This window comes from Ahaetulla prasina, chromosome 2 (genome assembly GCF_028640845.1).
Source record: "Ahaetulla prasina isolate Xishuangbanna chromosome 2, ASM2864084v1, whole genome shotgun sequence".
In the NCBI taxonomy this organism is placed as follows: Eukaryota; Metazoa; Chordata; class Lepidosauria; order Squamata; family Colubridae; genus Ahaetulla; species Ahaetulla prasina.
In genome coordinates, this window is record NC_080540.1 from 64697468 (window position 1) to 64719044 (window position 21577).

The 21577-nt window shown below is 36.4% G+C and overlaps 1 protein-coding gene across 1 annotated transcript in view; it reads right to left on the bottom strand.

Annotated features, from left to right (window-relative positions):
* CACNA2D3 (calcium voltage-gated channel auxiliary subunit alpha2delta 3) overlaps window positions 1-21577 on the bottom strand; it is a 688395-nt gene that overhangs the window by 409169 nt on the left and 257649 nt on the right. The window contains exon 4 of the mRNA XM_058170578.1: window positions 8583-8642. Coding sequence (XP_058026561.1) covers window positions 8583-8642 — 60 coding nt within the window. The remainder of the gene's footprint in view (window positions 1-8582; window positions 8643-21577) is intronic.

Below are 21577 nucleotides of genomic sequence, written 5' to 3' on the forward strand. Positions count from 1 at the left end.
ATATGATTGTGAGGAATACTATTACAAAAAATATTTCAGTATTTATTTAAACATTTCAGTATTGCTTTAGCATTGTTTTATAGTTCCTAAGTCACAAGAAGTACCATTTTTATCTGAATTTCTATGTGCTGCCTTATAGAAACATGATTGTTATATATGTAAACAATATTATTGTAGTTCAATACTGGAAATATTACTTTTCCTAATGATGATGATGCCATTATAAATTAATTATTCTTGCTTACTGTATATCATTATGTCTACTTGAAATTTGGATTTGTTTTGTAATTTCTGAAGTGGGCAATCCTGTCAATTAAATACCTCCTTAGCTGAGTTGGTAAAATAAATGAAGATCATCTCTTGCCTGGGTGAGTTTCCAGAGGCAAATAAACATTGGCATGAAAAGGTAAGCATAGTATTACAGGCATTAAAAGAGTCAGCATGATGTCATGATTTAGGAGCGGACTACAGCAGGAAGACCTAGGGCCTGTTTGCTTTTAGACATGGAAACTAGCTAGGTGACCTTGGGCCAGTGACTCTCCCTCAGCCCTAACTGTTTCAACAGCTGTGACAAGCTGGCTGAAAAACAACCCTCTACATCATACCAAACCTTGAAGCCTTTCTGAGAAATAGACAAGTGCAAGGCAAAAACAAGGAAGTCTGCAACTGTGAGACTCTGACGACGCCATAATCTGAGAATACAGCAAAGACATCTGCAGAGAAGACAAAAACCAAAAATCTTGTCCAAAAGATCCTTGTGGGAGGTAAATAAGAAGGAAACAACTTGTTAAAGATCAAATGTTAAGACAGACAGAGGACGCCTTGCAAGGAAGACACAGAAATCCCCTCAATACCATTGACAACTACCAGACTTGTGAATCCACAAGGGAAGAACTCTTGGGGAATAAAAGGTTTCTTTAAATCCACCTGATCTTTGAGTGATCCTAGATCCAGATTTGGCAGCTCCCATCCTGTAGCTCAATTTTTCTGACCTTTAGCAACTTTAAGATGCATGGAGAAAGCTGGCTAGGGAATTCTGGAAACTGAATTCAACACACCTTAAAGTTGACAAGACTGAAAAACGGTTCTAGCTAATGCCTGGGAGGCTAGGTGCAAAGGATATGGGTAAATGGGGATGTGTGTGTATGAGTGTGTGTCTGTGTCTGTGATTGACTGTGTGTAATTGTGCAGGGGGGAGGGAGCAATTGTATATTGTAACCAGTAAAGTTTTGCTGCCACTTTGAATTCATTGGGTCTTTGTTCCTAATTAATTCTTCACTGTTGATCAGGGATGAGTGTCTTGTATGCTCTACTTGCACATATCTGGAAAACCCAGATAGAAAGCAAAAAGGAGCTAAAATATCTATGGGCCTCAACAGGCTGTGTATGTATGAATGAATAACCATATAGCAAACCTGGGACACCAAGTAACACAACCAAGCAAGACAAACACTAAGGATACCACCATCACCTCTAGTACCTGTAGACATTAATCCTAACTCTAACAGCCAGAAAGAGGAGGATGTCATACAGCTCTATGAAATGACCTTCAAAAAGTCATTTCTAATGAGAATCCCTTTGGGGGAAAATGGTGTCATATAGCACATAATATAAAGATGCCATTTAATCAATACTAAATAACAGCAGGGATGATAAGTAACTCAAGGCTATTAAATAACATGGTTGGATATTTTTTTTGTTTACAATTCACATTTTTATTATGATGATGCTCTTCCATAATGATGGTAATGATATTTCAACTACATTCATTCCATTAAAGATCTATCATCAAAGGCAACATGTTAATTGGCATTAGTATTTATGATTAGATAATTACATCAATTGTCAACGAACAGTGAAAGGACTTTATTAATATTAGCAGTTAAGATATGCATGAAAAGAAAATGTGAATTACAGAGCTGTTTGTAATTTTAATTACTGTTAAGGTTTCTGATTTCTACCGAAATACGGAAAATTGTGATTGCAATATTAATTTGCACTAAGGCACTGTTTAATATTTTAGAGAAAAATAAAATAGGAAGTCAATACACTGATTTACATTACTGTTATGTTTCAAAGTATAGTCCAGGAGTATAGTCCTTTTTTCTTTTAAAAAAAGAAGCTATAGGAACAATTCTTTCTTTACAACAAACAAACGAAAAACCACATATACATTAAATATTCAGCATTAAATTAAGATTCCTTGAAATGTTTACATTAATAAAGTTGGAATAAACTGAGAAAAAGACAGGTATTTTTGTAATGCAGTATGCTAACATATTTGCTATTTATCATGTTGTAATTAAAAGAAATTCAATGTATTTTTTTAAAATTGTCACATTTCTGCAGATGTAAAAAAGCAGGGCACAATGCACCATGTACTAATACAATGTAACTTCAATTTATTTGAGAAGAGCTACAATAATCAAACATTTTATCTGGGATATGTTTTTATCAGAAATAATTGCAAAATTCCAATGATTAATTAACTATGTGAATGCTAACAAGAGATATTATAAAATCTATAATATTCTTGTTATAATTTAATTGCTAACCATACACTGTGACTATAGTTGCTACTATTCTTATCAAAAGATAAGCTTTATCTGATTAACTAATGTTAATCAGATAAAGACATTCTCTATCTGTCATGTAGCAATAAAAATTATATCAGCATTATGTATCTATCAGTGCATTGTCTTCAAAACCATCCTTGATTATTGTGAAAGGAAATGTTTTCAAAAGTTAGTTGAGATTACTGTTTTATAATATTATTATTATAATATCACTTCATTAAGATAAACAGCAAATAACCTTACTTCTAAAAGATCAGACATAGAACTAAAATACCGCTTGGCTCAATATTATCTTTAATAATAAAATATTTGTAATGGCAATAATTGCACATGCCTTACCATGTTTTGTAATTTACTAAAGTTCCTTCCTAAATATATTTTCTGGGTTTAAACTGATTTGCCACATAGTTAATAAGCATATTGTCTAAAAGATTCAAAATGTGCCAGTAAGAGTAGTAAACCTGAGCCCAAGAGCAAAATAATGCAACACTAATATGCGAAGAGTAGCAATGGAATGCTTTTTTTGCTCATCTTCAAAGTTTAAATTTTTAAAACCTTGATTTCCTTAAGACGTTGGTCTTATCAATAAACTGCCAATTATTAAAATGTACAGAAGGCATACTGTTGAGGATCTTGCAAATAATAGGGATTTTCTTCCCCAGATCCTGCTGTGCTCTCCCATTGTTGGTGAGTATTCCCCAAGGGGTGAGAAAAGAACATTGGAAATGAATGCCATATTCCTAGGGTCATCCAAGGCATGAAGATCAACCCAGCTGTCCAGCAAAACCAAGCAGCCACTTATTGTTGCTCAGGCCCTGGGCAACAGTGATATAGGAAGATGCCGCCAGCAGTTAATCATTTTAGTGACAATAGCAAAGGCGTCAATTCATACTGCACAGGAAAAGGCAATGTGAAACCACTCCTGTATTTTTACAAGAAAACCACATGGATAGAAATACAAAAAGAATGAATGCATCAACAATAAAGGAACCAACAGTCAAGAAATATGCTGTAGACTAGTACCTGATAGAGTAGGCATGAATGCCCTGGAAAAGACAAATGCCATGTCTCATCTACACCTATGAAGATCAGAATTGTGTAAGGTATGGAATTCCCACTGAAACTGAAGTTGGGAAGAAGCAGGATAGGAAGAGTATTGACACTTTTGAACTTTAGTATTGAAGAAGATTCTCTAATATTATCTTGGACAGCTAAGAAAAAAACTGAACAAATCAACCTAGAGTGGTCACTCAAAGAACAAATAACCAGGCTAATGGTGAAAACAATCAACCAGTTGAATGGCTTGCCTTCAGAAGTTGTGGGTGCCCCAACAGGGAGGTTTTCAAGAAGAGACTAGACAGTCATTTGCCTGAAATGATATAGGGTCTCCTGCTTGAGCAAGGGCTTGGACTAAATGACCTCCAAATCCCCTTCCAACTCTATTATTCTCTAATTCTGTTATAAGCACAAATTATCTTACTTCAGATACTTTATGCAAAGACCAAGGTCTCCGGAAAGGCTCTAAAGATGGGAAAAGTGGAAGGAAAAAAGAAGAACAGTAACAAAGTGGACAGATTCATTGGTAATGGATGCACCTTCAGAAAACTTGAAAAACAAGTGGATCATTGTGGGGGGAAAAAACCATATTTATCTGGCTGCTAAAGATTGATGCTATCTGGACGTCACCTAAACAATCAAGGAGTTTTTTTGGGAGGGGGGAATTCATGACCCAATAATGTTCAATGTTGTATTGTTTTAAAGCTGTTGTTTTAATACTCTGTTTCCCCCATAAGAAGACATCCCCTGATAATAAGCCCAATTGAGCTTTTGAGTGCATGATAATAAGGCCAAGCGCTTATTTCAGGGTCAAAAAAATATAAGATAGGGTCTTATTTTGGGGAAAACACGGTATTTGTTATTCTAGTTATACTGATCCATTTTGCAGCTATATGGCTTAAAACTTTTCTAAAGTTCACCCATAGCTTAGTCTGCTGTACTTAGAATCTGCGAGTCCGAGATATCACAGCAAGTTTCTCAAGATCAAATGCAATAGTTAAAGCTTTAATTTCAAATTTTCTTAAAGTTATGTTTCCACATCCAACAAACATATCATTTTGGATTCTAGTGAGTGACATAGTTGGTTTGATTTATGTTTTTTGTTGAAGAGACGATATCATTTAAGACATGACTGTCCAATTTTTTGGCTTGCCTAGGCCACATTGACTGAAGAAGAATTATCTTGTGTAGAATATAATATATATAATATAGTTAATGCATATAAATAACAAACTTCTTTATTTTTGTTTTATTTTTTTATTGTGGGACTACATTATTAGCTGTCCAGGACCATAGGTGGCCCACAGACCTCTGGTTGAACATACCTGATTTAAGATTTCTATAGTTATCTCAAATATTGTCTGTATCATGGTCCATACTTGCATTGATAGAATAGGTGTTTAAATATATATTTTTTAGAAAACTCACTATGAACATTCTCAATTTTTTTACACACCCACATGCTCATAGCTTGAAACTGACTGGAAAGATCCAAACACCGGAAAAGAAAGATAAAGCTATAGGGTAGATAAATAATTTTCCATTATTCTATTTCTTATTCTCTGGAATTTTCCAAACACATCTGAAGACCAATTCTATTTGTATTAATTCACTCTGAAGAGCATGGAATGTACCATCAAATAAAGTTTCTGAGTCAAGCTTAAACTTTTACACCTCAGTGCTCATCGGATCCATAATGACATACAACATCAGCAGAGGGAGCTCTCCCTACAGCCTTCTGCCAACCTTGTTAGACACATCAGGATGCAAGTGAGACAAAATCTAAGAGTCAAATTTCCAGTCTATTTGGAAGGAGCTAAATTTAAGAATGACATTATAAAGTATCAAAAGAACATTTTTATAGGAAAAAAAATTGGGGGGGTTGGCATTCATATGTACGTAACGTTTACTGGAGAACAAATAATAGCAGCTCATATGGATGTTACCATGACTGTAAAAGGAACATTCCACATAAATATTTCCGTATTTGTATTTCCATTACATACATGTAGCACCTTGGTTTATTGTGTCCAGAACTGGATCAACTTTACAGTGTAGTAATAGGGAACAAACAATCTCCTTCAAAATAATACTACCTATAGTAGAATAAATCCTATGAGTATTATTTTGTCAAGGAAAATAGCAAAAATAGTTGTTCTGAAAGAGATTCTAGGCAAGTTTATTGATAGACTGATAGATAGAAAACAGACTTGTGGCTTATTGCTACATAATCAAGGTGTGTATATCCCTATCTTTCTTGGTATTAACATCTCAGTACTGGTCTGCACCCATTCCATGCTCAAATTAATTTCAAGAGAAGGAAAATTCACCCACAGGCCTTTTCCAATCAGCATGCTGAACAAGGAAGGAGACGTGTAAGACATAACAAAGAAAACAGTCTTCTAGGCCACTTTACAAAGATAAGGGAAATTCAAAAATACCACAAATGAAATCTAAAATGGCTGAAGGTTGATAAACAAGCCCCTTTTACAGAGAACAAAAACATGTAAGATATTTCGAACTGGATTTTACAATGTTATTTATAAATGGACAGATGGAATTTTGTCTTTCCTTGAATGCACTACCAATTTTATAATTTCCCTTCCAAAGTAAAGGAGCCCAATCATTACTTTTCACTGAGCAGAAGGCATTAGAAGGGCTGTTGTTGCCTTTTAATAAAGAACCACCTCAATCTCCCATGAAGGGTGGCAGTGGGGTTGCCGAAATCAAGATTAACAATTGATTAGTTTTAATGGCCCATGACAACAATAAACAATAAGGCCTCTGTCAGAAATTAGATTGTGCTGCTAATGCTGCCAACTCAAATGGCTTTTAAACTAAAAGTGCTCAACACTTTTACAAACGTAAAAATTTAAGATATACACAAATTCTGGAAACATTTATCTAAAATCATAAAATACATAACAATCGCTTTTGTTTGATTTGGGCAATCAATTCTTCTGCAAAAAACAAAACAGAGTAGAATATTAAAATTATAAATATAAAAGGTACAGTATCCTTATAAAAGTATCCTTTAATAATTTTTAATAATACATTAAATTATACTAAAAGGGAAATGGATATTTCAGCTATATTTAAATTCTGGCTTTACTGTAGTTCTTTTAAATGTATTTGAAAGATTATTTCTATGTGTTTAATTTTAAACTTTTGCACTATATTAGTCATAGTAAACACTGCAACACATTCATATGAATACACTGTGTTATAATCTGGAAATAAATCCAACACTATTTTTGTGTAAACCTATGATGCAAAAGATCCCAGATAATGTATAAAGATCTAGTCAATATGCATCAAAAGAAAAATATTATGGAGCTGGGAAAAAGGAGGGGAAAAAATCTACAAAACACTGAAGCAAATTACATAAACACATCAGGCTTTTTAATGCAACAAGAAATAAGGCAGCTAAATTCTCCTGCATAATTTTGCTACCAAAATAGTACTTAACTCATTTTAATGAAACAGAAATTATTTCAATAGAGAAGGTAATTTTGAAGGAATTCTCATGACAGGTATTAAGTAGTCTTTTTTTAGCTGTTTTATGAGTTGGCTAAGGGTTGACTATAAAAGTGATCTTTGTTGTAAAATCATCTCATCAGCAGTTTCAAATTTCCCTGCTTTCCTAAGCTTCATTCAGTACTATGAAGGACCTTTTCCCATTGGCTTTTTTTTATCAGAGGTGCTAAGACTACTCACCGTGGCCATCTCTCCGCAGGCATCTCACCATGGCCAACTCGCTGCGGGACAACTCGCCATGGACAGTTTCATGTGGGATTACCCAATGTAATCTGCTACTGTTTCTTTGATATTATTTCTATTGACAAAAATGGAAATAATGTCAAAGAAAGAGTGGCAGATAATATTTACCACCTTGAGTTATTCTGCGCGAAATTATCTGTGACAAGTTATTCCATTGTGAGTTGGCCGCAACACATTGTTCTGCAGAAAACTTAGCCATGCTACACCATGCGGGCCGCAGTGGGTTGGCTGCAGCAAAATGGCAATGGTGAGATGGCTGTGGCGAGTTGGCCACATCAAATTGTCTCATTCCACACTCTTATTCTAAGTGAGAGCCCTGCTCTTTATAAAAGAATTTCTCCTTCATCTGTTGAAATTTGGACAAATCGTCAGCCCTATTTTTCTTTTCTCTCCAGAAATGTCATAGATAGCCTTACAGAGCCAATGATGCCCAGCTACAAAAATATGTGGTAAACAGAAATATGTAGTGATGTATAGAAAACAAATTTTACTTTATTTTTTTCCTTTTCTCTTATAATAGTAGAAACTGAGAATTGCCAAGTTGGGTCCTCCATTCAGATAAAACCAATACTTTTTAAAAAAAATACAGCCAATATTTAAATGATGGAATTTGGTATAACAACCTGGAATTTGCCATACATCAGTGGATAAATTCATGGAAATAAAATAAATCCCAATGGGTATTTGTTACAACGGTTGTATAATTTCCAATAGCAGAAGAGTCAGGATGCTTTTAGTTCATTTCCTGCCTGTGCCTTCCCCTAGACTTTTGTAATTTATGAAGCTGGATTACATAGACCTTTCATCTTATTGAATCTGTAGTAGGATTTATATTGCTTTTGAGTTTATTTACCACCAAACCTTTTGAAAAGCAAACTTTTAATAAATAAATAAAATATTAAATAAAAATTTAATAAATAAATAAAATAAATAAACTTTTAAAAGAATATTTCAGTCACTTTAATAAACAAACAGGCATTATATTGCTATGGTTTGATCAGTTCTTTACAGCAATTTTTAGATGACTATGGTTTGATTCTATAATGAGAAGGCATTTCCATTCTTTACCAACAGTCCTTTTATAGATCCTGCTCTATTTCTATGAATAGTTGTAGTGATTCATGAAATAGAACCTTTTGATTGTAACTGCTGAAGTCAGATTTTTCTTACCTGTAAATCAGCATCAAATGTATGTTTCAGGTGAGCTTCTTCTGCAGCTTCAACAAGGCGCTAAACAAAGAAATGTAAAAAAAAGTAAAATTACTTCCTAGAAATTTGATTTTCCTCCCATGTTGATAATCAAAATGTAGTTTTTAAGTTCAATTTACTTAGTTTCATTATACTAATTGCTATAAATATTTGTTTTCTGAAAGTAAGTGACCTGAGGTGAGGGGAGGCATGTACAAATACGGACATCAATCCTTTGTGGTAATCTCGGTCATGTCAAATGTTTCAATACATGTAAATGTTAAATACTAGTACTTTCTGCAATGCAAAGACTTTTTTTTTCCAGAGTAGTGATTTTCTTGGGTACAGTCATGAATATTCAATCAACTTCATTATAAATTTTTGAAAAAGACTAAAATGGCTGCTGCAGGCATTTTAAATAACATCTCCCCTCTTCTCTGTGTGAAAAAAGCACTGAAGTGAAAGAGGTCAAAGGACTTGATATATAATTGAACTTTGTGTAAAATGTTTCTGTGATTTTTCCCCCCTCAGACAGCAGCATTTATGAACATGCTGCATAAAAATGAATCTCCTACATCATAAGCAGTCAGTCTCTTGAATCTCTTCAGAGGAAGCTATAATTCAAAGGTCTCAATTTAGTTTGTTATTGATCCAGAATTTCCAGGCACATCAGAATTAGCAATACAGTAATGATAATATTGAACACTTATGCTTTAAACAAGAAAGGAAGACTTCAACATTAACATTAAATGAAGAACAACTATTTATTTATTTATTTATTTAATCATATTTGTATACCGCCCTATCTCCCAAGGACTCAGGGCGGTTTACAGCAATTTTAGATGACTATGGTTTGATCAGTTCTTTACAGCAATTTTAGATGACTATGGTTTGATCAGTTCTTTACAGCAATTTTAGATGACTATGGTTTGATCAGTTCTTTACAGCAATTTTAGATGACTATGGTTTGATCAGTTCTTTACAGCAATTTTAGATGACTATGGTTTGATCAGTTCTTTACAGCAATTTTAGATGACTATGGTTTGATCAGTTCTTTACAGCAATTTTTAGATGACTATGGTTTGATTCTATAATGAGAAGGCATTTCCATTCTTTACCAACAGTCCTTTTATAGATCCTGCTCTATTTCTATGAATAGTTGTAGTGATTCATGAAATAGAACCTTTTGATTGTAACTGCTGAAGTCAGATTTTTCTTACCTGTAAATCAGCATCAAATGTATGTTTCAGGTGAGCTTCTTCTGCAGCTTCAACAAGCTAAACAAAGAAATGTAAAAAAAAGTAAAATTACTTCCTAGAAATTTGATTTTCCTCCCATGTTGATAATCAAAATGTAGTTTTTAAGTTCAATTTACTTAGTTTCATTATACTAATTGCTATAAATATTTGTTTTCTGAAAGTAAGTGACCTGAGGTGAGGGGAGGCATGTACAAATACGGACATCAATCCTTTGTGGTAATCTCGGTCATGTCAAATGTTTCAATACATGTAAATGTTAAATACTAGTACTTTCTGCAATGCAAAGACTTTTTTTTTCCAGAGTAGTGATTTTCTTGGGTACAGTCATGAATATTCAATCAACTTCATTATAAATTTTTGAAAAAGGCTAAAATGGCTGCTGCAGGCATTTTAAATAACATCTCCCCTCTTCCCTGTGTGAAAAAAGCACTGAAGTGAAAGAGGTCAAAGGACTTGATATATAATTGAACTTTGTGTAAAATGTTTCTGTGATTTTTCCCCCCTCAGACAGTAGCATTTATGAACATGCTGCATAAAAATGAATCTCCTACATCATGAGCAGTCAGTCTCTTGAATCTCTTCAGAGGAAGCTATAATTCAAAGGTCTCAATTTAGTTTGTTATTGATCCAGAATTTCCAGGCACATCAGAATTAGCAATACAGTAATGATAATATTGAACACTTATGCTTTAAACAAGAAAGGAAGACTTCAACATTAACATTAAATGAAGAACAACTATTTATTTATTTATTTAATCATATTTGTATACCGCCCTATCTCCCAAGGACTCAGGGCGGTTTACAGCAATTTTAGATGACTATGGTTTGATCAGTTCTTTACAGCAATTTTAGATGACTATGGTTTGATCAGTTCTTTACAGCAATTTTAGATGACTATGGTTTGATTCTATAATGAGAAGGCATTTCCATTCTTTACCAACAGTCCTTTTATAGATCCTGCTCTATTTCTATGAATAGTTGTAGTGATTCATGAAATAGAACCTTTGATTGTAACTGCTGAAGTCAGATTTTTCTTACCTGTAAATCAGCATCAAATGTATGTTTCAGGTGAGCTTCTTCTCCAGAAACACTACACTACTAACCAGAGCATATAAAATATTTGCTAGACCAATTCTTGAATGCAGCTTGACTGTCTGGAACCCATACCACATTTCTGACATCAATACAATTGAACGTGTCCAGAAATATTTTACAAGAAGAAGTTCTCCATTCCTCTGAATACAACAAAATACCTTATGCCACCAGACTTGAAATCCTGGGTTTAGAAAATTTAGAACTCTGCCGCCTTCGACATAACCTGAGTTTAACTCATAGAATCATCCATTACAATGTCCTTCCTGTCGAAGACTACTTCAGCTTCAATTGCAACAATACACAAGCACACAATAGATTTAAGCTTAATGTTAACCGCTCCAATCTTGATTGCAGAAAATATGACTTCAGTAACAGAGTTGTTAATACTTGGAATACACTACCTGACTCTGTGGTCTCTTCCCAAAACCCCCAAAGCTTCAACCAAAAACTGTCTACTATTGACCGTGCATAGGGCATCCCGGTCTAGAAAGGGGCGCAACTGGCGGACCAGGCGAACCTGGTAAAAAGCTCTCCTGGAGACGGCCGTCAAGTGGTCTTCAAAAGACAGCCGTCCATCCAGGAGAACGCCCAAGTTGCGCACCCTCTCCATTGGGGCCAATGACTCGCCCCCAACAGTCAGCCGCGGCTGCAGCTGACTGTACCGGGGTGCCAGCATCCACAGCCACTCTGTCTTGGAGGGATTGAGCCTGAGCCTGTTTCTCCCCATCCAGACCCGTATAGCTTCCAGACACCGGGACAGCACTTCGATAGCTTCGTTGGGGTGGTCCGGTGTGGCAAAGTACAGCTGAGTATCATCAGCGTACAGTTGATACCGCACACCGAAACCACTGATGATCTCACCCAGCGGCTTCATATAGATGTTAACAGGAGGGGTGAGAGAATCGACCCCTGCAGCACCCCACAAGTGAGGCGCCTCGGGGTCGACCTCTGCCCTCCCGTCAACACCGTCTGCGACCGATCAGAGATAGGAGGAGAACCACCGATAAGCGGTGCCTCCACTCCCAATCCCTCCAACGGTGCAGCAAGATACCATGGTCGATGGTATCAAAAGCCGCTGAGAGGTCTAATAGGACCAAGGCAGAGGAATAACCCCTGTCCCTGGCCCTCCAGAGATCATCAACCAAGCGACCAAAGCCGTCTCAGTGCTGTAACCGGGCGGAAGCGGACTGGAGCAGGTCTAGATAGATAGTTTCATCCAGGTACCGAGGTAATTGACATGCCACCACACTCTCTACAACCTTCGCCACAAAGCGAAGGTTGGAGACCGACGATAATTACCTAATACAGCTGGGTCAGGAAGGCTTCTTGAGGAGAGGTCTCACCACCGCCTCTTTCAAGGCGGCGGAAGATCCTCCAACAAGGAAGCATTCGTAATCCCCTGGAGCCAGCCTCGTGTCACCTCCTGCATGGCCAGTACCAACCAGGAGGGGCACGGGTCCAGTAAACATGTGGTGGCGTTCAACCTCCCCAGCAACCTGTCCATATCCTCGGGAGCCACAGGGTCAAACTCATCCCAAACAGTCTCAACAAGACAGCCCTCCAACATCTCAGCTGGATCCACCCAATTTTGATCCAGACCGTCCCGAAGCTGAACGATTTTATCGTATAGATAACCACTAAACTCCTCGGCACATCCCTGCAATGGGTCATCCCGCTCTCCCTGTTGAAGGAGAGAGCGGGTCACCCGAAACAGGGCGGCCGGGTGGTTATCTGCCGACGCTATGAGAGAGGAGACGTAGCAACATCTCGCTTCCCTCAGAGCCACTAGGTAGGTCCTACTATAGGACCTAACTAGTGTCCGATCAGCCTCTTAACGACTGGACCTCCAAGAACTCTCTAGGCGTCTTCTCCGGCGTTTCATCTCCCTCAGCTCCTCGGAGAACCAAGGAGCTGGTTGAGATCTGCGCCGGGTCAGAGGCCGCAAAGGCACGACACGGTCTAAAGCCCCAGCCGCGGCCTGTTCCCAGGCCGCGACTAGTTCCTCAGCCGTGCCGTGGGCTAGACCCTCAGGGAACGGCCCAAGCTCCGTCTGGAACCTCTCCGGGTCCATCAGGTGCCTGGGACGGAACCAACATATTGGTTCCGTCTCCCTGCGGTGTTGAGTGGCGGTCAGAAAGTCCAGGCAAAGGAGAGAGTGATCTGACCATGACAAAGGTTCAGTGACTAAATCCCTCAAGTCCAGATCCTTCAACCACTGACCAGAGATAAAAATCAAATCCAGCATGCCTCCCCCAATGTGAGTAGGGCCATCAACTACTTGGGTCAGGTCCAAGGCCGTCATGGAAGCCATGAACTCCCGAGCTGCTGTCGACGACATTCCGGTCGATGGCAAGTTGAAGTATTTATCATATAATATTCTCCTTTTCTTTCTTTCCCAACAATGTAGCCAAACAGATTTTCATGTTCTCCTCAAGTTCCTTTTGCTTCCTGTTCAAAGAAGCTCTATTCAGTTGATGCATAGGCTACAAGAGTATTTTTTCTTGTGGCTATCTAAATATAAGTCTATCTAATCTTGCGTAGCTTCTTCTCCAAAAACACTACACTACTAACCAGAGCATATAAAACATTTGCTAGACCAATTCTTGAATGCAGCTTGACTGTCTGGAACCCATACCATGTTTCTGACATCAATACAATTGAACGTGTACAGAAATATTTTACAAGAAGAGTTCTCCACTCCTCTGAATACAGCAAAATACCTTATGCCACCAGATCTGAAATCCTGGGTTTAGAAAATTTAGAACTCCGCCGCCTTCGACATGACCTGAATTTAACTCATAGAATCATCCATTACAATGTCCTTCCTGTCCAAGACTACTTCAGTTTTAACCACAACAATACACGAGCACACAATAGGTTTAAGCTTAATGTGAACCGCTCCAATCTTGATTGCAGAAAATATGACTTCAGTAACAGAGTTGTTAATACTTGGAATACACTACCTGACTCTGTGGTCTCTTCCCAAAACCCCCAAAGCTTCAACCAAAAACTGTCTACTATTGACCTCACCCCATTCCTAAGGTCTGTAAGGGGCGTGCATAAGAGCACAAGCGTGCCTACCGTTCCTGTCCTATTGTTTCCTTTCATTATATCCAATTAATATAGTTATTACATACTCATGCTTATATATATGCTTATATTTTGTATAGTTATTTCATGCTGATGCTTATATATACTGTGTGACAAAGTAAATAAATAAATAAAATAAATAAATAAATTTGGACTCAGTTACTCCTTATCCCAAAATGAGCAGGAACGAAGCTGCATCAAGGAGACCTACTTACTATGCTCCACCAGACAAGCAGCCCCTCCCTCAATGACAACACACACATAGTATGAACATTGGCAGGGGAAACAGCTTCTTATAATAAATATTTCCTTAGGAGTAAGACTGCCAAAGTAATAGGAATCACACTCGTGAAAGCTTTGTGCATAGAGTACCCAAACATCTTCATAGTGTTAAGCAATTTCATTTGTACACACCCATTCCTTTTAGTAGTAACTATAAACAAAATTGAATTTTGATTCCCAAAAGACCAATTTTAGGACAGAAAGTAAATATAACTATACTATTATCAATGAAACAATCAGAACCATGTAAGCTAAAAATTAAATGAAAAATAATTATTTCAAAACCATTCTATTATCAAGTACATTGGAGTCACATTGTTCAGACTTTATAGCTGAGCCCAGTGGTGTTATCTTCTCATCTTTTTAATCTTCTCATAATCTTCTCATCGTTCCCATCACCAATCTCTTTCCACTTATGACTGTATGACTTTAACTTTTTGTTGCTATCATTAAGGATTAAATTGCGACCTATGACCATCATTTGTGTTGTAAATGTTGGACCTTTATGAAGGTATTTTTTTTCTTTTCTTTTATGTACACTGAGAGCATATGCACCAAAACAAATTCCTTGTGTGTCCAATCACACTTGGCCAATAAAATTCTATTCTATTCTGTTATCTGCCCTATCAGATGTCATCTTGGGGTGAGAGTTGCGGGATGGGGGGTGGCTGTATCCAAGGCTATGGGGATAAGTGAAGCTCGGTGCCTTCAAACTGGTTATATTTGATATTGATTTCACGAAAATAAATTTTAAAATTCTTCCCCACTCATTTTACCTGCAGACTGAGTTGGACAAGAGCAACTGGAGTAAGTTTAACCTAACTGGTGATAGACCCTCAGGAACGGCCCAAGCTCCCTCTGGAACCTCTCCGGGTCCATCAGGCGCCTGGGGCGGAACCAACGTATTGGTTCCGTCTCCCTGCGGTGTTGAGTGGCGGTCAGAAAGTCCAGGCGAAGGAGAGAGTGATCTGAGCATGACAAAGGTTCAGTGACTAAATCCTCAAGTCCAGATCCTTCTACCACTGACCAGAGATAAAAATCAAATCCAGCATGCCTCCCCCAATGTGAGTAGGGCCATCAACTACTTGGGTCAGGTCCAAGGCCGTCATGGAAGCCATGAACTCCCGAGCTGCTGTCGACGACATTCCGGTCGATGGCAAGTTGAAGTATTTATCATATAATATTCTCCTTTTCTTTCTTTCCCAACAATGTAGCCAAACAGATTTTCATGTTCTCCTCAAGTTCCTTTTGCTTCCTGTTCAAAGAAGCTCTATTCAGTTGATGCATAGGCTACAAGAGTATTTTTTCTTGTGGCTATCTAAATATAAGTCTATCTAATCTTGCGTAGCTTCTTCTCCAAAAACACTACACTACTAACCAGAGCATATAAAACATTTGCTAGACCAATTCTTGAATGCAGCTTGACTGTCTGGAACCCATACCATGTTTCTGACATCAATACAATTGAACGTGTACAGAAATATTTTACAAGAAGAGTTCTCCACTCCTCTGAATACAGCAAAATACCTTATGCCACCAGATCTGAAATCCTGGGTTTAGAAAATTTAGAACTCTGCCGCCTTCGACATAACCTGAGTTTAACTCATAGAATCATCCATTACAATGTCCTTCCTGTCGAAGACTACTTCAGCTTCAATTGCAACAATACACAAGCACACAATAGATTTAAGCTTAATGTTAACCGCTCCAATCTTGATTGCAGAAAATATGACTTCAGTAACAGAGTTGTTAATACTTGGAATACACTACCTGACTCTGTGGTCTCTTCCCAAAACCCCCAAAGCTTCAACCAAAAACTGTCTACTATTGACCTCACCCCATTCCTAAGGTCTGTAAGGGGCGTGCATAAGAGCACAAGCGTGCCTACCGTTCCTGTCCTATTGTTTCCTTTCGTTATATCCAATTAATATAGCTATTACATACTCATGCTTATATATATGCTTATATTTTGTATAGTTATTTCATGCTTATGCTTATATATACTGTGTGACAAAGTAAATAAATAAATAAAATTAATTAATTAATTTGGACTCAGTTACTCTTTATCCCAAAATGAGCAGGAACGAAGCTGCATCAAGGAGACCTACTTACTATGCTCCACCAGACAAGCAGCCCCTCCCTCAATGACAACATACACATAGTATGAACATTGGAAGGGGAAACAGCTTCTTATAATAAATATTTCCTTAGGAGTAAGACTGCCAAAGTAATAGGAATCACACTCGTGAAAGCTTTGTGCATAGAGTACCCAAACATCTTCATAGTGTTAAGCAATTTCATTTGTACACACCCATTCCTTTTAGTAGTAACTATAAACAAAATTGAATTTTGATTCCCAAAAGACCAATTTTAGGACAGAAAGTAAATATAACTATACTATTATCAATGAAACAATCAGAACCATGTAAGCTAAAAATTAAATGAAAAATAATTATTTCAAAACCATTCTATTATCAAGTACATTGGAGTCACATTGTTCAGACTTTATGGCTGAGCCCAGTGGTGTTATCTTCTCATCTTTTTAATCTTCTCATAATCTTCTCATTGTTTTCATCACCAATCTCTTTCCACTTATGACTGTATGACTGTAACTTTTTGTTGCTATCATTAAGGGTTAAATTGCAACCTATGACCATCATTTGTGTTGTAAATGTTGTACCTTTGATGAAGGGTTTTTTTTTTCTTTTCTTTTATGTACACTGATAGCATATGCACCAAAACAAATTCCTTGTGTGTCCAATCACACTTGGCCAATAAAATTCTATTCTATTCTGTTATCTGCCCTATCAGATGTCATCTTGGGGTGAGAGTTGCCGGGATGGGGGGGTGGCTGTATCCAAGGCCATGGAGATAAGTGAAGCTCAGGTGCCTTCAAACTGGTTATATTTGATATTGATTTCACGAAAATAAATTTTAAAATTCTTCCCCCACTCATTTTACCTGCAGACTGAGTTGGACAAGAGCAACTGGAGTAAGTTTAACCTAACTGGTGATAGACTAACATTATTCCTCTTTTAAGGGACCCTTATACTGAAAGACTGGTCCTGAATTTTTACTACTCTTGATTTAAAGGTTCAGGTCTTTGAGGGAATGAACATAAACTGAGTGGAGTGAAACCAAAGGAGAATTTGTATTTTTAAAAAAGGAAACCTGCTTTTCTGATGTTGTTAATTTAAAAAAAAAGGGGGGGGGACTGTATTATTACAAAATATGTACAAGTGATTAATTATGCTTTTCTTGACATTTTAATGCAAATGTGTTCTTTACACAAGCAAGAAATTATGTTTGGTAAAGATATACAACTAATTCCCACAATACTGTCAAATTAACTACTTAGACTGTATTACTATTTTTCTTCTCATTCTCACTAGTACCTATCTCTTCCCACTCATGGCTATACCCATGTTGCTTGTATCATTATATTGTTTTTATTGTTTCCTAGTAAGATTTGATTGATTATTAGTATCCTATGAATATCACTATGTGTTGTACCTTATGATTCTTGACAAATATATTGTATTTTTTCTTTATGTACACTGAGAGCAAATGCACCAAAGACAAATTCCTTGTGTGTCCAATCACACTTGGACAATAAAGAATTATATTCTATAAATAGGACTCAATTATTAGATCACCAATATCCTAATGTAAAGAAGTAAAAAAGAACATAATCATAAGAATCCTCACAGATATTCTCACAATCATGAATCCTTATGGGAGAAATTCTTTTAAACACTATGATTTTGGACTATTTTATAGATTAGGGATACCTGGCTTGGTGACCATACATGTAAAAATATCTTAGAGGAGTGGTAGTGAGATATACCTCTTAAAAAGATAAATAAATAAATAAATAAATTTGGACTCAGTTACTCTTTATCCCAAAATGAGCAGGAACGAAGCTGCATCAAGGAGACCTACTTACTATGCTCCACCAGACAAGCAGCCCCTCCCTCAATGACAACATACACATAGTATGAACATTGGAAGGGGAAACAGCTTCTTATAATAAATATTTCCTTAGGAGTAAGACTGCCAAAGTAATAGGAATCACACTCGTGAAAGCTTTGTGCATAGAGTACCCAAACATCTTCATAGTGTTAAGCAATTTCATTTGTACACACCCATTCCTTTTAGTAGTAACTATAAACAAAATTGAATTTTGATTCCCAAAAGACCAATTTTAGGACAGAAAGTAAATATAACTATACTATTATCAATGAAACAATCAGAACCATGTAAGCTAAAAATTAAATGAAAAATAATTATTTCAAAACCATTCTATTATCAAGTACATTGGAGTCACATTGTTCAGACTTTATAGCTGAGCCCAGTGGTGTTATCTTCTCATCTTTTTAATCTTCTCATAATCTTCTCATTGTTTTCATCACCAATCTCTTTCCACTTATGACTGTATGACTGTAACTTTTTGTTGCTATCATTAAGGGTTAAATTGCAACCTATGACCATCATTTGTGTTGTAAATGTTGTACATTTGATGAAGGTATTTTTTTTTTCTTTTCTTTTATGTACACTGAGAGCATATGCACCAAAACGAATTCCTTGTGTGTCCAATCACACTTGGCCAATAAAATTCTATTCTATTCTGTTATCTGCCCTATCAGATGTCATCTTGGGGTGAGAGTTGCCGGGATGCGGGGGGGTGGCTGTATCCAAGGCTATGGGGATAAGTGAAGCTCGGGTGCCTTCAAACTGGTTATATTTGATATTGATTTCACGAAAATAAATTTTAAAATTCTTCCCCCACTCATTTTACCTGCAGACTGAGTTGGACAAGAGCAACTGGAGTAAGTTTAACCTAACTGGTGATAGACTAACATTATTCCTCTTTTAAGGGACCCTTATACTGAAAGACTGGTCCTGAATTTTTACTACTCTTGATTTAAAGGTTCAGGTCTTTGAGGGAATGAACATAAACTGAGTGGAGTGAAACCAAAGGAGAATTTGTATTTTTAAAAAAGGAAACCTGCTTTTCTGATGTTGTTAATTTAAAAAAAAAAGGGGGGGGGACTGTATTATTACAAAATATGTACAAGTGATTAATTATGCTTTTCTTGACATTTTAATGCAAATGTGTTCTTTACACAAGCAAGAAATTATGTTTGGTAAAGATATACAACTAATTCCCACAATACTGTCAAATTAACTACTTAGACTGTATTACTATTTTTCTTCTCATTCTCACTAGTACCTATCTCTTCCCACTCAAGGCTATACCCATGTTGCTTGTATCATTATATTGTTTTTATTGTTTCCTAGTAATATTTGATTGCTTATTAGTATCCTATGAATATCACTATGTGTTGTACCTTATGATTCTTGACAAATATATTTTATTTTTTCTTTATGTACACTGAGAGCAAATGCACCAAAGACAAATTCCTTGTGTGTCCAATCACACTTGGACAATAAAGAATTCTATTCTATAAATAGGACTCAGTTATTAGATCACCAATATCCTAATGTAAAGAAGTAAAAAAGAACATAATCCTAAGAATCTTCACAGATATTCTCACAATCATGAATCCTTATGGGAGAAATTCTTTTAAACACTATGATTTTGGACTATTTTATAGATTAGGGATACCTGGCTTGGTGACCATACATGTAAAAATATCTTAGAGGAGCGGTAGTGAGATATACCTCTTAAAAAGATAAATAAAATAAAATAGCTTCACTTTATCTGGTGTTGCTCAGCTCCCCTGTCTCCAGTTGTGGGCATACTATTTAAAGAAGGATTCAGAAAAATTGGAACAGGTTGGAGGAAAGGCAATGAAGGGCCCATGAAAAGATATTGAAAGAATTGGGAAAGTTTAGATGGGGAGGGGGGAACTGGCAAGGAATTATGATAGTGCTCTTCAAATAATTTCAGGACTTGGCTCTATAAATGCAGAGGACAGGATACAAGATAATCGATTTCCAACTTAATGTTAGAGAAACCAGTTAACAATAAACCAAATCACCCAGAGAGATTTTCAGCTACCTTATCTAGTTTCTCTACAAGATGCTGTAATTTGATTCCCACATTGAACAATCTACAATTTAATGTTTTCACATCTCTGATTCTTGCAAATTATGCAAAATGATATGAAAAGTTCCAACACTATTCTAGCCAATTGTTTTGTCTACTCTCCACTGTTCAGCAAAAGCAGTCACAGAAAATTAAAGAGCATTGGTAATTTATAGATGTGCAGAGAATAACCGACTGAAGAAAAGGGATCATGAAGATAAGGCTAGTGATAAGCAAGGAAATACCGGTTTTTCCCCAAATTTGGACTTACTTACTTACTTACTTACTTACTTACTTACTTACTTTATTTATTTATTTATTTATTTATTTATTTATTTATTTTGTCACAACAATATATATAAGTATCATACAAAAAGATTATATAGTATATAAACGTATATATGAGTAAATATTAGGAGGTATAAGCATATATATATTTAGGAATTATAACTAGACAATGACTGCATCTCCAATGATCCATCTGTTAAACTACTGAAGTTCGCAGATGACACAACAGTGATTGGTCTCATTCGAGACTATGACAAATCCGCATATAGACGTGAGGTCAAATGACTAGCCTTGTGGTGCGACCGTAACAATCTGGAACTGAACACACTCAAAACTGTAGAAATGGTGGTAGACTTTAGGAGAAACCCTTCCATACTTCCACCTCTCACAATACTTGACAACACAGTATCAACAGTAGAAACCTTCAAATTTTTAGATTCTATCATATTGCAAGATCTAAAATGGACAGTTAACATCAAAAACATCATCAAAAAAGGACAACAAAGACTGTTCTTTCTGTGCCAACTCAGAAAGTTCAAACTGCCCAAGGAGCTACTGATCCAGTTCTACACAGGAATTATTGAGTCTGTCATTTGCACCTCTATAACGGTCTGGTTCCACTTATGACTGTATGACTGTAACTTTTTGTTGCTATCATTAAGGGTTAAATTGCAACCTATGACCATCATTTGTGTTGTAAATGTTGTACCTTTGATGTATTTTTTTTCTTTTTTCTTTTTCTTTTATGTACACTGAGACCATATGCACCAAAAAAAATTCCTTGTGTGTCCAATCACACTTGGCCAATTCTATTCTATTCTATTCTATTCTATTCTATTCTATTCTATTCTATTCTATTCTATTCTATTCTATTCTAGGTATCAGTTTACAGGAATTTTCTCCCAGTTCAA